The 14,963-nt window shown below is 41.8% G+C and overlaps 2 protein-coding genes across 3 annotated transcripts in view; both read left to right on the top strand.

The window, feature by feature from the left end:
- Positions 1-202: 202 nt before the first annotated feature.
- LOC109633644 (uncharacterized) lies at positions 203-6,511 on the top strand. Its single transcript, XM_069524041.1, has 7 exons — positions 203-746; positions 1,091-1,223; positions 1,908-2,042; positions 2,479-3,413; positions 4,083-4,212; positions 5,658-5,777; positions 5,928-6,511. Exons 1-7 carry the CDS (start codon positions 269-271, stop codon positions 6,106-6,108), a joined length of 2,112 nt encoding a protein of 703 aa, XP_069380142.1. The 5' UTR covers positions 203-268; the 3' UTR covers positions 6,109-6,511.
- Positions 6,512-7,671: 1,160 nt separating this feature from the next.
- LOC109633801 (probable E3 ubiquitin-protein ligase HECTD4) overlaps positions 7,672-14,963 on the top strand; it is a 32,530-nt gene continuing 25,238 nt past the window's right edge. Inside the window, exons 1-6 of one of the 2 annotated variants that reach the window (XM_020093895.2) lie at positions 7,672-8,371; positions 10,712-11,265; positions 12,810-12,899; positions 12,986-13,113; positions 13,775-13,883; positions 14,354-14,492. In XM_020093895.2, the coding sequence (XP_019949454.2) occupies positions 8,225-8,371; positions 10,712-11,265; positions 12,810-12,899; positions 12,986-13,113; positions 13,775-13,883; positions 14,354-14,492 (1,167 nt within the window). In that variant the 5' untranslated portion in view covers positions 7,672-8,224. The remainder of the gene's footprint in view (positions 8,372-10,711; positions 11,266-12,809; positions 12,900-12,985; positions 13,114-13,774; positions 13,884-14,353; positions 14,493-14,963) is intronic. The other variant, XM_020093896.2, reaches the window with a different exon arrangement.

Here is a 14,963-nt window from a genome sequence, read left to right as displayed (position 1 = left end):
AGTTTTCTTCCTACAACCTATATCTAAAGTCATTTCATCAGGGAGATATAATTCATCACCTTGGAATTTACAACTGTACGTGGTTCCTGCCTGTCTGGGTCACATCACACACGAGTCTCATATTTCTGACGGGCCTCGCGTCGACCCACCAATCAGGACAACACATGCCTTCTTCTGTCAGCAGCCTTTATCAAACCGGCCGGTGCAGAACCAACAGTGATCCCAACACTTGAGCTGAAACTGGACTGTTACACACTTTTACACTGAGATGCATATCAGACTCCTCCATCGACTTATTTTCACCTTATCGTCGCTCATTCTATCCACGGTGATGATGGGATCAGGTGACTCAGGTGACTCCTGCCTCAGGTCGAGTCGGACCCGGGAGGGACACACGCGCGTCACGTTCCTGCGAGAGGACGCGTCGGGCGCACGCTCCTTGTACCTCAGCCTGTGGTCCGAGGACAGGACACTGGTGACCTGCGAAGTAAACAGCAGTCCACTGGCCACGGAGAGTTACCGCACCCTCTGCGGGAGGAGCGACACCCAGCTGCAGGTCGAAGAGTTCACCCGGAGGTTTAACGTCAGTGCGTTGGCAGCTCCGGACGCTCCCTGCGCGCCTGTCTCCTCCAGGCGCTCCAGAAGATCCCGGGCAGAGGGGAAAGTGCGGAGGAAACGAGGATGGTTATTCCCGGGGACGCTGTGGTGCGGCAGGGGAAGTGAAGCGGTCAGATACGAAGAGTTAGGTGAGGATGCAAAAACTCTGGTTCCATCATGGCCAGCTGGCCAGACTGTCATGGATTGGGTCATGGGCACAGACATCACAGTGTAATTTATATACGTGCAGTAGACAACAGCTACGAGTCTAGGACCTCAGATGCCTGCAAGGACTTTCAGGATTTTATCATGGGTGCATGCAGTCGTTGCAAAAAATTCAAAACTACAGAGGCTCCTGGGCTTTTGGTAAATGTGTAGATGGTAGAGCCAATTCATTTTTTTGTTTTCAAATAACTTTGAAGCTTATATTTTTACAATCAAAGATCTCTGCTTACAACTTGTGACTGAATTCAGATCTTGCTCTCGTGCACAGGGATGTTCGAGAACGCAGACAGATGCTGCCGTGAACACGACCACTGCTCCCACATCATCCCTTCTTTCACTGTGAATTATGGAGTCTTCAACTCCTACTTCTTCACGCTCTCACACTGTGACTGTGACCAGAGGTGAGTCTCAGCAGAGGAATAATGCACACAGAATACTATAGGTATCTAAAAACAGTGACTCATTAACTGAAGATAATTACTTTAACCCAAGATCAAATAAATAACTTACTAAATAAAAATAATGACGTTCTAACTCAAAATGATGACTTAGTATCTCAAAATAATGAGATGCATCAATAATGAGGTGTGGTGGTAGTTAGTGCTTTCTGAGTCTTACAAATTAAGGTGTCCTCAGGGAATTATTTTTGTCACAATTCCAATAAATGTAAAGTGATTTAAGTTGAAGAACCTGGGGCCAAATTACAATTTATAATAAAAATACGTCACTGCAATCAGACCTTCAACGAAGCTTTGATGTCAAGACTAAACATGCTGCTTGCTATTTTAGTGATGCTGAGCATTCCATTCCTCCCACACAATCTATTTTTTAAACCTGAGAAGATGCGTTTGATTCTCACACCCAATGCTGACAGGTGCACGTGTATTTTGTTTGCAATCTAAACTATTGGGGTTCATCCACTGGTAAATGACATGCAATTTAAGAAATCACCTCCCAGCTGTAATGTATATCATTTTGTTATAAATTGTTTTATTTATAGAAATGAACCCACCAAGCTGTCGTGGTAACGTGTTCATTTTTTTGCTGGACCGCTACTTGGCTCATTCTCTTCTGCCATCCACCAGGTTTCGACAGTGTCTTTTTGAGGTGAATGACACCATTTCTAGTATGGTTGGCTACAGCTTTTTCAACATCCTGCGGATTCCCTGCTTTGAGCTCAAACAGCAGAGACGATGCATCCAGAAGTACTGGTGGGGAATGTAAGAGAAACATTTCTATTGCATTGTTAGACAACCGCAGGTGCAAGACATTTACTCAATGGAAAATGCAGGTATGAACACATGAGAATCTGTAGCAACAATTGCATCTCGGCAGCTTGTAGAAACACGCCTGACTATCTGAAAAACCTGCTAAAATTATGAGGGGTATCATGCAACTCGTGCCTACTAACAAATAGTCATACAAACATGAAATGTTTCATGTTTTTGTCGAGCATTAACATTGACAAACCATTTTGCATGATAATAATTTAAAGTTTGTTTATCTTGTAAAAATACAACTTAAAGGTGTTTGAAATGACATATAATACTCCATGATAGTAACTCTTCTTGGGGAAATAGATTTGCAAGGAATTTGCTCAATTTGCATTCTTTATTTCCCTGGCTTGGTTTTAACATGCATGTTTATTCTCTATAGCTGCAAAGTAGCCGAAGAGGCTCCGTATGCCATCTTCAAAAGCCCACTCCCATACAACACATCTGATGTTACAAGCAAATATGGGGCCAACAGGAGCAACTTAACAAGTAGTGAGAGGCAGCATGTTACCGAAAGCCCAGCGACCAGCCCACGCCGACAGCCACCCAAGAGAGAACATAGATGTGGCCCCAGAGACCCACCCAGAGGAGACACTTTCTACCTCAGGACAAAAGGGAGAAGATGTAAAAGACGCCGGAAATCATCAACTGTCGCACCTTCTCAAATGGCCCCGATACCAAGATCACGCACCACTACTCCTTCAATGGAAACAGCTCATTTAAATGCAGCTAAACGTATCACTGTGGTGTCACATAAAAAAAGATTTGGAAAAAAGAAGAGCAACAGAAAGGGCCTGCTGGTTTCCACCACACAGAGACGCCAAGGTCCACTGCAGGCATCTACAAACTCTTATCCATTCACATCATCTGCAACACAAAGCTCCCTGTCTGTAACACAGAGGACGCAACCAGTAGCAACCACAGCAGAGACAACAACCAGGAGAAGTCACAAAACAGGTACAGAGCAAAGTCGCTGCTGTGGATTCAGGAGGGCCGACACCATTGGGCCACTTTGTAAACGTTGTCTGGAGCAAGAAACAACTACAAATGGCCCGTCAATAAAAGTGACAATTCTTCAAACCCCACAGCACAGACAGACAACAGACAATTTGAAAATACCGTGGAATACATCTACATTTGCAACACCCATCAGAACGAAACTAAAGACCACAGCCTTGCCTCATGAGGACGGGAAGTCACTAAGGCAGAGGGACTCTCACCTACTGGGGAATAACACAAGCCAGAAGCACATGGGAAGTAACATAACACAAAGTACCATTGTGGAAATAAGCTTTAGAGAATATAACGCTGTCACAGGTAGGTACATGCAGCTCCCATCACTTGTACTGGTGCCTTTGCAGCATAAGAAGCTCCTGCTCATAATACAAAAGAAATTATTATGATACATAATGAGAAGTCTCCAATGTTAAGATTAATCTATCTCTTATCTATATTCATTATTAACCATATATTAATTACTAAGTGTAAGCTCTGTATACTAAGTCAGGTAGAACCATTTGTCATTCGGGCTTGTTACATTTGAAACTTTAAAATGTAGAATTTTTAAGATTAACATTATTTTGTTTGTATTTTACATGCCATAAAATATTGTACAATTTATAACAAAAATGACTTAAATGACAATGATAACTTTTTACATATGAGTGAGCAAGTTTCAAATTAGACAAAAACTACCACTGTGAAATATTTTTTGCATTATTTAGATTAGCATTCGAGATGAGTCATGCTGCTGTGGTGGAAAAGTGGTGATTATGGCCCTTGAAAGAGCACACACAACTTATAGCGATATTAATGTGTTTAACATGATGCCTAGAGTATTATTTTGAGCAACCATGCCCCCTACAGGTGGAAAAGAATGCTAAAGGGCATAACAACATAAATGGGCCAGTGTTGCATAGAAATAGTAAGAATTGTGGGTGCACTTCTATAACCTGTCATGACACAAGCTTATTTTTGCTCCTGCAGATAACCAGCTCCTGTGTGGAAGCCTCAAATATCTGGATGACTGTAAATACCAAATCCCTCCTCTGGAGAAGAAGTATGATCTGCAGAACATGGAGTCAAAGGTGGCCTACCACTGTGACTGCACCACCCGGTAACACAACTTTTTAGTTCTAAGTATTTTTGTATTCACATATGCAAACATTATGTTTTCGTCCTGTATTTAATTTCTGACATTTATGCCAGGGGTTGTTTCGCAAAGGAGAGATTAGCTGGATAACCACACTGAGTAAATCCTGGAAAACAACTTTTTCATCAGTCCATTTTTTAGATTTAAGGGACATCAGCCAATCTGTTGTTACAACTTTCTAAACCCACTTCCTTAAATAGGTCCCTGTTCTACAGTGCAAAGCTGCAGATATGAATTATTACATTTGTTGACAGTGTCACACATTGAAAGAGGTTATTATCGCAGTGTCACATGTGGGACTTCTTGCTTTGTGTAATCTGGTGCGATCACAATATCAATAGCTCAGTGTGACATTAGTCTCCCCCCTGGAAGCAGCTTTATAACATAGGAAACATGAGGCTTATACAGCTTTTTAAACCAGTCTAAACTAAAAGCTACTGCACTAATAATCCATTGTGGCCATATCAAGCTCATGTTTTGGGGAATGCAATGTACATTTGTCAAAACTTTCTGTCAAAAATCTGTCGGAATTTTCTTTTAATAAATTGGACCTAGTTGTTGCCTAGCCATCATCTATACTGCTTATCATTTGTGAGTGGGAGGAAGCTGGAGCACCTTGAGAAAACCCATGCAGACACAGTGAGAACTGGGATTTGCACAGGGAACACTCTTGCTTTGTGGAGACAGTGCTAACCACTATACCACCGCACTGCCTTAGTTGTTTCCTAGTTGCACCAGTTTTGGCAGGACTGAGCAGGAAAACATGATGTGATCAAAGTTTAACATCTCCAGTGTTTAGGTGTTGTCCTTTTTTACAGCAGTCATTTTAACACAGGTATAACTAAGAATATTATTTGATAACTATTTTTATCTATTTATATGTATATCTATTTATATGTATAATATGACCATTTCCTTTAAGCTAAAACCTTAGTGACACAGCTAACTGGAATTCAGACATCCATAATTGTATATATACATTCTTGATTTTCTTGGCATGTCAAAATGTCTTATCTGAAAACAGCCTACAGAGTAACTGCCACACCTAATGGAACACAGGCATCATTATTGTTCTTGACTGACTTAGCTGCTGTGGAAAAACTATTTACATTTAACAGATTTGATTTGATTTGATTATATACACCTCATACTGAATCACCTCACTGCTGCATAGAACATTTCTTGATCAGGCTACCGTCATGCATATATGGTAACACCATTATTCTTCAATCCTGTCTACTGTATGTTATAAACAATGAGGAAGGCCTGTCCCCACAGGCAGCGTTCCTCCTTCTTTGTCTGTGTATCTCTCTCTGTGTCACACACAAATGCATATCCTGCTACATTGTTTCATCACTGCCTTTTATGCAAGGTTGTAAATAAACTCTGTGTTTTTGTCAATTTTATAGCTTGGCGCTTCAGATCAAAAGCTTCAAGCAGCCCAGTGTTCTCCCCACGCTGCTGATGGATTTCGTCTCCCAATACTGCTTCAAACTGCCGAAAGAGAAAAAATGCCGTCGCAGAAAAAGGTTTGTAACGCAGATAAGTATATTCATGCATATCTCTTATAACTTTTGGTTACAGATTTCCAAGTCTAATGTGTGAGCTCAGTTAGTCTTAGTGCAAAAGATGAATTGGCTGCGTTCTGTTTCTAATATTGTTATGTGTTTGTTTTCTAGCTGTTCTAGAGGCTTCATTAAAACCTCTGACCTACTTCAAACACTTAAGAAGATGGAGGGAAAAGACAGTGGCGGGGTGCAAAATCCAGGCAATGAGAGGAAAAGAGGGATTCCTGTTCGCCTTTATAAGCGATGCCTAAGGCTGGAGAAAGAAGCTGATATTATGGCACGGCTCACATGATTACAGACTAAGCTGCTATGTGCAGCACCGGCAATGACTTTTATAAGCTTTAAATTCATGCAGCAGATTCTGTTTCTCTGATGGTTTAAAAGAAAGTGTGATGAAAATAGGAGGACTCAAATCCTTGAGTAGGGTTATATTATTGTAAGTATGCCATGGATGTAAATGTAATATATTTATTTAAGAACAAAAATCCAAACCCTCCAACTGAAATTGTAATACACTCATTTATTTCATAATTTTTTTGAAAATCATGTGGCTGAGGCATTTTCTTGTAAAGGTCACCTTTTATGTTCACTGCATGTTGAGTTAATAGAAAAATAACTAAACGTGCTGCTTTATAAAACAACCCACAATCTTATTATAATCATAACCCTACATGAATAAAGTTCAACACAAAATCTTGTTTTGCCTTTCTACTGTAGGAATGATGATTATTATTGACTTGCTACACATATTCAGTGTGATCTATTGTATCCCTGTGTCTCATAATGTATGATGCAAAATGTGCAGTGAGTCTTACAATGTGTTGCATTAGGGTTTTTTCGACATGTTGTTTGCAAGATAAGAGAGATTGTAAATGGATACATTACTTATGTGAAACAAAATCAATGACCCATTCCTGTTCAACTGGACTATTGGCAGGTTTCTACCTTCTCAAAAACAATGCCAGGGCAAATTTTCAAGATCTAGGGGGCACCATTGTGTAGAATACTTTCAGGGCTCCAAAAACATGTGATAATGTGAAGTTTATAAATGAAAGAAAAATGCTCTTCACTCATTACCTCACTGTGGTTTTCATTGCTGTTTGTCCAAATGCAGGGCTACGCAGAACTACAGCACTGATTCTGGAGAACACATTCACTTGTGACCAGAATTCTTTTTTGGGAATATTTTTACTGATTTCCAAGGGAACAATTCATGAATCTTGAAAAATCTATGTTTGTTTGCCTGTTAGTTAGTAGGATTACCAGAAGAAAAACTACTGGACAGATTACCACAAATCTTCTGTTGCTTTCATTGAATTCGGGGATCTTGATGAATTAAATCAATCATATTCAGGGGACTGATATTCATGTGTGTGTGAAATTTGATGCAAAGAAAGATCTGGTTCTTGTGAATATAAATGTGTTTTCATTAGGGGACTGTAGCACCTTGGCAGAATGCACTCTATTAAGTACAATTCAAGTTTAGCTCTTATCTCTTAAAACAATGTAATGTCATATTAGCCAAGTAGCTTAGATACAGACCATCACTGTGACCTTAAAGTGGATTAAACATGATAAAAAGGGACAGCTCAAATCAAACACATATAAATATCAGCAGCTGAGTTTATTTAGCTGAAACTTATCATTCTCTTGTGATCTGACATTCTGTGGGTGTGATGTATAGATAAATAAATTAAATGATATAAATACAGTAAGTATATACAGTAAAAATAAACTATAAAAGAAATCCTCTGAGCTAACCATAGTGTTTTACTCATTGTTCAGTGATCACTTCTGTGATCTCCACAATGAACTCATGAATTTTTGACAGCTTTCATCCTGGCCCCGCGGTGCATGCTGGGAGCGGCTCGTTGGCCTTGGAAACATGGCGTCGCGCTGACAGCTGGGAGACTTACATTATCTGCTCCAGCCACTGACACAGCGGCGGGACCGTGAGCCGAGCCGTCTGCCCGCAGCTCCTCGCCGCGATACGGGCTCGCTCCGGCTGCCCTCCTCCTCCCGAGCAACCCGACGAAGCGGCGCGACAGCGGATTCAGCGCGGGTGTCACGCCCACTCTGCTCGGTAACGTTATAACGAGCCCGTACGGTGAGTTAGCTCCAAGCTAACCCAGCCAGACAGCTAGCAGCCGCTGTTAGCACGACACGAGCAGCGATATTATGTGAAGCGGAGCCGCCGCCGCTGCCTGCTCACTGCACGGCTGTCGTGTGATAGCTTCCCCGCCCCGTTAGCACACCACCGGCAAACACAACTGACAGTTAGCACGGAGACGGAATCGACTGTTATGTTATTGTAGCTCGCTAGCAGGCTAGCTAGGGCGTTTCTGTCACTCCCGTCACTGAATTTTTAATGTTCGACCCCTTTGGCATCACTGTCGGAGGGGAGAGCGATGGGCTCCGGGGCCGTGGATTCGTCCCAGTGGCTTTCGGTGAAGGAGGAGACGATTTTCCTCCACGACGGACTCATTCGGGTCACGGACTTGGCCGAACTGCCCAGTGAAATCGGAGTGTCGGAGCAGGGGGACACCGAGCAGGAGGTGGGTGAAATCCATCTCTCGCTCAAACTCATACACACACAAAGGTTTAATACACAGAGACACACGCTCGTTGCTGTGGTAGCTGTGTGTTCCAGTGTCTTTTGAATGTAAATGTGTTTTTTCAGTGTCTGCTGCTGCAAACCATCAGGCACGAAGGTCGCGCTCACGTTTGCAAGTTGACTGCCTGGCTTGTCACCGATCTGCTGTTATACACTGATGTCACCTTGTTTCCTGGAAACTCTTATTATGAGTCATGTAATTGAATTGACTTCAATCTAATTAAAGAAGCATACATTTACTTAGTATATGATTCCATTATCCCTTCTTTTGACAAGTTCAAGGGAAGCTATGGTTCGTTATCAATCTAATATTCTATTCAAATGATTCTTTTTTGTACCTGAGGTGTTGCACTAGCTTGCATGAACAACCTCTACCTCAGGTGTCAAGTTGCACAACTTTATTAGTGTTGCAAGTGCAGCAGCTTCTCTATGCAGGCGACTACTCAAGTAGCATCAAACTGTAAACATTCTTTTTGCATGCTCTAACAGCAGAGAACAGACCAGTATTTTATAAAGCAAGTGTTTGTACACATCTATTACATAAACCTGTAACGACAGCATCACCAAATAACGTCAACTGTCTTCAATTAGCGTCAGGTGTAGTGTCCTCAATGGATAGTTTCCATATTAATATTCTAATGGCTGTAGGATGGGAGGAGGTGCAGTTCCACACTTCATAGTGGGAAGTGTTTTTATTTTACATAAAAACTGTGCTGAGATTGGTTTACGGCTTTTGTGCTCATTAACAGACACTGCCTGCTCGATGTAGTCTTTACAAGAGTGTGGTCATTGCGACTGGGTCTATTACTATGACATAACCTCCTCTGTTCTAACCTCTTGACCAAGTATGTAATTGGTGCTATAAATGAGCAGTTGTTAGCTGCCTTCCTCCACAAAACCACATTGTATTTGGTGGTATTAGTACCATAATCTGGTATCTATTATGTTATTAGATTAGTGTTGGAGAAGATCTGCTGATGGCTCCTTTCCTGTTGTTTAACTGCCTATATACAGTATCTGCAACAACTGGTTCATTAGTGACAGTGAAAGTTCAAATTTGAACCCTCAAACTTTGGCAGTCTGTTAAGCTCCACAGCTGAACTACAGTGACCAACCCAGCTTATGAAGTTGTACCAAACACAGTGCTGCCTAATTAAGTCCAAATTACATGTTACATAATCATAATCTGTACAGTCCTTATATATCATGACATTTTTAGGTATCAATAATACATATTGTTGAATATAAAGCATGATTACTACATACGTTATTCATTATTCACATGATAATGTCTATCAGATCCCAAAGATAATAAAATAAAAATGGTTACATGCATGTGGGTGAGACTTGTAAGAGTCTGAATTTCTACATTTAATTCCTCCTGTCCAGCCTTAAGACTGACTGGGTCATTCAGTGCTGTTTTCGTAGGTGTACTGATGCTGACTATTTTTATCCACTTGCAGCAGTGTTTAGCAGAGCAAGGTGGAGAAGGCCCAGCATCCAGTTAAGGAGTGTTACTGTAACACTAGTAGCATTTCTGAAATTGAATCAATACAAGTTGTGCCTGCTAAATGGTATAATGGATTTTTTTTCCTAGCCCATGGTTCGTGGGCCACAGAGTGTAATCAATAGTAGAAATGCTGCTTAAGTGCACATGATGCACATTGTTTCACTGGTGATAGGCTACCCCAAATGTGCATTGTTATCTATAACCATTATTTCATAGTCCACAGAAACGGTGGGTTTAACGGTGGATATGTTCAGTGGATTCATAGTTACACTGCATAAAATACTGTAAATCAAACCAGTAATTCATAGGCATACTAGAAATAATGTAGTTTTAAACGAAGATCTTGACTCCATATTAACCTACAACGTAAACATTTAAAGACGGTTTGTATTGTCATGCTGTGTGAGCTCATAGACTATGGATAAAGACAAGATATATATATATGTATATGTATACTGTATGTCTTTTTGTGACATTTTGGAAATGCCTCTCACAAACCCAAATTCAGTTCATGTCTGTGTAATTGAAATTCTCCACCAGTGTGCTTTTCCTCTGATTCAGATTCAGAAAATGTATGTTTTGTAAATGAATGTTCCCTTTGCATTGGAAAAGTTAATTAGTCTCTAGCCAGACCAGGCCAGGAAATAACTTTTTATTCTGTCTTTTGTTTATTTATCAAGCTTCAGAAAAATGGCCACACTTTAACTACTGTTATCATAATTCTTTCACTCGTCTCCTCTTCTTCGCCTCATTCTCTGTCCTTCACTCCAGATTCTAACATTTGAGACAAAGAACCCGGTGGAGCTAGCTGAGCGTCTACGCGCTGTCTGTGGGAATCAGAGCAATGCATACGCACGCCTGCTGGAGTATCGGCTCAACGCTCTGCGTGGCCTGTGGGGTGCACAGCGGCAGCTGGCCCTGGAGGAGCAGCAGGAGCGAGAGGGGACCGGAGGGGCTGATGAGGAGACCTTGGCCTTGCTCAAGAGACAAGGTCTGCTACAGCAACCCGAGCAGGCGCCCTTCACCTCGCGTGTTGGTCTGCTGCTGGTCTTCCCCCTCTTGCAGTCCCAGACCCGCAGTGACCCAGCACTCTGCGGTGTCACGGCAGAGGTACTGCTGGCCTGCCTCCGGGACTGCCAGCCACTCAGTCTCAGCAAAGAGCCGGCTGACTGCCTCAATGGTCTGGAGGGGCTGCTCTGCTCCTGGCTGGAAGATGGTGCCCAGGAGTCAAGTCAGCAGCAGGGGCAGGCTCAGATGCAGATCCTCTACACACACAGACAGAGGGAAAATGCTGCTGCTGCACTTGTGGCACTTGCTTGTGCTAGGTGAGATCTTACTTCCTTTGCTTATTGTCCCACCATCACAATTATTATGATTCATTTGTTGGCTCTCTGTAAACCCTTTAATCTTGGTGTCAAGGAGTTATTAGTGAAAACACAAGTCTACAAGTGATTCAGTTTCTTCCTCCCATCCATAATTCAAATAAGCACATAACTGACAAACTGATTAGTTTTTCTCTTCTCTATCTTCAGTGCAGCATGAATGCTCATGCCGTATACATATATTCTTATCTTAAACCTGTAGCTGCAAACACACTTTCCTGCTGTCAGCTCAGTGTCATTATCATATTCTGATGTTCTGAAACTAGTGTTAGTAAGTGGAGCTTGTTTTCGTCTGATCTGCTGTAGTTTCAGCCACAGTTGGTGAAATCAATCAGGGATTATCAGGGCTTGTTTCGAAAGACAGGGCCCTATGCACTGTGTGTATGAGCACAGGATGGGGTGACGGTATTTGCCTTGTCATTTGCTCAAATAAAAAACACCCCAGTAATAAGAAGTTAAATGCGCAAGTTGTTTTGATGTATCTTGTGTTTGGCACTGAGCCCACAGCAGAGCACAATGTACTTGTTTTTCGTGCCTGATCTCTGGCTTCTGTTGGTGACAAATGATCTTGACTTGTCAAAACCAGAACTCTCCACTCTTTGTTCAGTATCAGAGGCTGAGAGCCCTTTGTTGTGGGGAACCATCCAGCCCTGGTGCTTTTTCACCAACGGTGGGAGCTAATTAAAGAGCTATCAGCTTAACTCCCCCCCTCGCCTCTGGTGGGGTCGATTTGTAAATCCACTGAGCAAATAGACTGCATATCCATGTGCATTGAAATCAGCTGTTGATGTTTACAAAGTGAGGAGTAAAGGGGGAACATTGACAAAAGGCTGACACATTTATTTTGTCTGTTGCCTGCGGAACATTTAAATCCTGAATCGAACGTACACATTGTACCGCAGAACATTGTAGGATTTTCGTGGATCACCCCAGTCTCCAAGCAACATTATAAAATGATTGTCAAGTTCTTTAGCTTATAACCCCCCTGCTGCAATACACATTTGATGTTAACTTATACAAGCGACTCTAAAAATGTGTTATCACCGTAGACATTGGAATCTGTTTCACCATGTTATCTACCCTTCCTTTTTATTTAGATGCCCTGTCTGGGCTGTTTTCCAATGCTACAGACACAGTGAATGCTTACTGTTTGCATAGATCCTCTCCCTGAATTTAACATTACTTTCATGTGTTCAGTTAATAGTTACAGTCTTAAAAGAGGAGAAGCAGTAAACGAACCCTGCACGAACTGAAGACAGTTGCTCATTACACCCTGCAGATAGTCGCATTGTAAAATAATATCTCTGGCGTTCTTTAGTCCAAATTCAAAGAAGTATGTGTATTAATTCTCAGCACATTACATCAGATCCTCTCCATAATATCATCCAACTTTTATTCCACTTCAAGCTCCAGAAATACTTAACAATGAGCTTTTGCTTGTGCCTCATGCTGAAGCCTCCTGACTAATCTGCCAAACTATTTTCTAGGGGATCTCTGAAGACCTTTATTCACACAGTTCACCTGCTACAGAAACAAACTGATCTGGGCCAGCTCCCGGTGTCCGATGTCCTGTACAGGTGAGGGCATTACTTAGCTTCATCTGAAATCTAATTATTAGCTACTTTTCCAACTTGTGACCACCTTTGTGTTTCTCCTGCGTCAGACTTTTGCTCCTGGAAGGAGGCCCAGGCTCTCCATCCTGCCTCCTGGGGGGCAAACACAGTGTGTCCTGGGGTTTTGAGGACATGCTGCCCACTCCTGATAACTCTGCTGGAGGAGCAGAGAGCAAAGGTAAACAATTACTTTTGGAAAACCAGATTGAATATGAGTATGAATAGTAGATCCAGTTTTGTCATTGACTATAATGACTTGCGCATATGTAGTTTTCTGACTTGCAGATTGTGTTGAAGACTATCACACTTGCCATCGAAATGCATTAAGTGTCTGAAAGGCCAGCAAAAAAAAAGGCTGTAGAGCGCTGGGTTCATTAAGGCCTCATCCCACTGTATAAACATAGATGCTGTGGAGACATTCGGGCTTGAGCTGAAACTAAAGACAGGAGTTGTGACGTAGAGAATTCAGGGGATAAAGCAGAGGAGTGGAAAGTGAAGACTCACTCTCCAGCAATCGATAAGCTGACCTTGTAGAGTGACGGAGGCGATCGGGGCATATGTCCTTATATGGCCTAATCTGCCATAAAGCAAGTTGCATTATTTGCATATGATAAGCTAACCTGTTACTCGATCAGTATTTAACCTATCCAGATCTCTAAAGGCATCACAATTCTCAAATTCAATAAGTAAACAAAACAATGAGATGCCTCCCCCTTGTTTTTCCAGCCAGGATTCGTCCACTCTTCTGATGATACTTCCCCATACTGTTCATTTCAGTGTCATGTGTCTGTTAATAACCTCCTACTAAATCTTATTTTTTGTGTGCCTGTTAATCGCAGACACTGACCTGGGGCGCTGTCTCGCCACAGACGGGCTCTATCTGTATACCACTAACTCCTCTGGGAGAGGACTCAGCAAGCTGGGCTCTGGTTTACATGGGACACTGAGGTAACATGATACTCTTCCCCTCCTGCCTTTCTTCATCTGTAGCATTCAGACAACAGTGTGAGAGATAGACAGAAAGAGGGAGTGAAACATTAAAAATATCCCTGATCACTTACCCCATCCCAAGCAACAGTGGTGCTACGTTATTTCCTGGACATTTGTAAACCAATATCTGCAGTACACGTCACATCCTCTATAACCATCTGTGATTGACTTGGTTGATTATAAAAGGGATGTGCTGTCAGTTCCTTGTAGTCAGCACTCAGTCGAGTAAACCAAAAGTTTAAATCATTCTATGGAGACTTTCAAACATATGTCAAATTGCAGTTAATACATATTTGTTGTGTATTTGGAGATAATTATGTCTTTAAATTAATCACACCCAGGTGTCTCTTCTGGATCTTTCAAGGTAAAAGTAGAATAATTAAAACATCCACACTAACGAATGAAATGCATGCTCTGTGTTTGTGTAGAGGTTTTGTGTACTGTCGAAATGAAGAGTTGGAGCCCGGCTGGGTGGTGTTCAGCAGCGGTCGCCTCCTCCACCGTCCCTCCTCCTTCGATGCCAAGCCTCATCAGCTGTGCCAGGTCATTGACCCCTTCACTCTCCAGGTACTGTTCTATTATTCCATTTTTTTGTGATGCACTCATTGAGTGCATTTAACATTGTAAATCCTACAGATCTGTTCACAACCTACAGAAAATAATAGATGTAGTTATCATTTAGGGCGTTTTCATATAAAGTTTTCTTTAAATTACCAAAATCAGTCTTCTTAAAGTGGATCAAAAAGTGGTCCAACATAAAGGGGACACTGTTATTTTTGCATTCACCTTGACAGTTCATTTAAAGGAGAACTCAGCTCTATAAAAGGGGGCAAGTAAACATTTCACAGTGACATACAAGCAAGGTTCACATCTGGGAAGCTTTTTTGTATTCAGGATTCAATAATGATGCAAATCAAATACAAGAGATGATGAGGCAGGTTGAGGAATTGTAATGGATTCAGAAATGAATTCATACAGAGACAGGCACTAGATAAAATCTATATTCTGTGCAAATGTGGCCATTAAAATCCAACCAGC

Source organism: Paralichthys olivaceus, chromosome 4, assembly GCF_024713975.1.
Source record: "Paralichthys olivaceus isolate ysfri-2021 chromosome 4, ASM2471397v2, whole genome shotgun sequence".
Taxonomy (NCBI): Eukaryota; Metazoa; Chordata; class Actinopteri; order Pleuronectiformes; family Paralichthyidae; genus Paralichthys; species Paralichthys olivaceus.
This window is presented reverse-complemented; position numbering and strand designations above follow the sequence as displayed.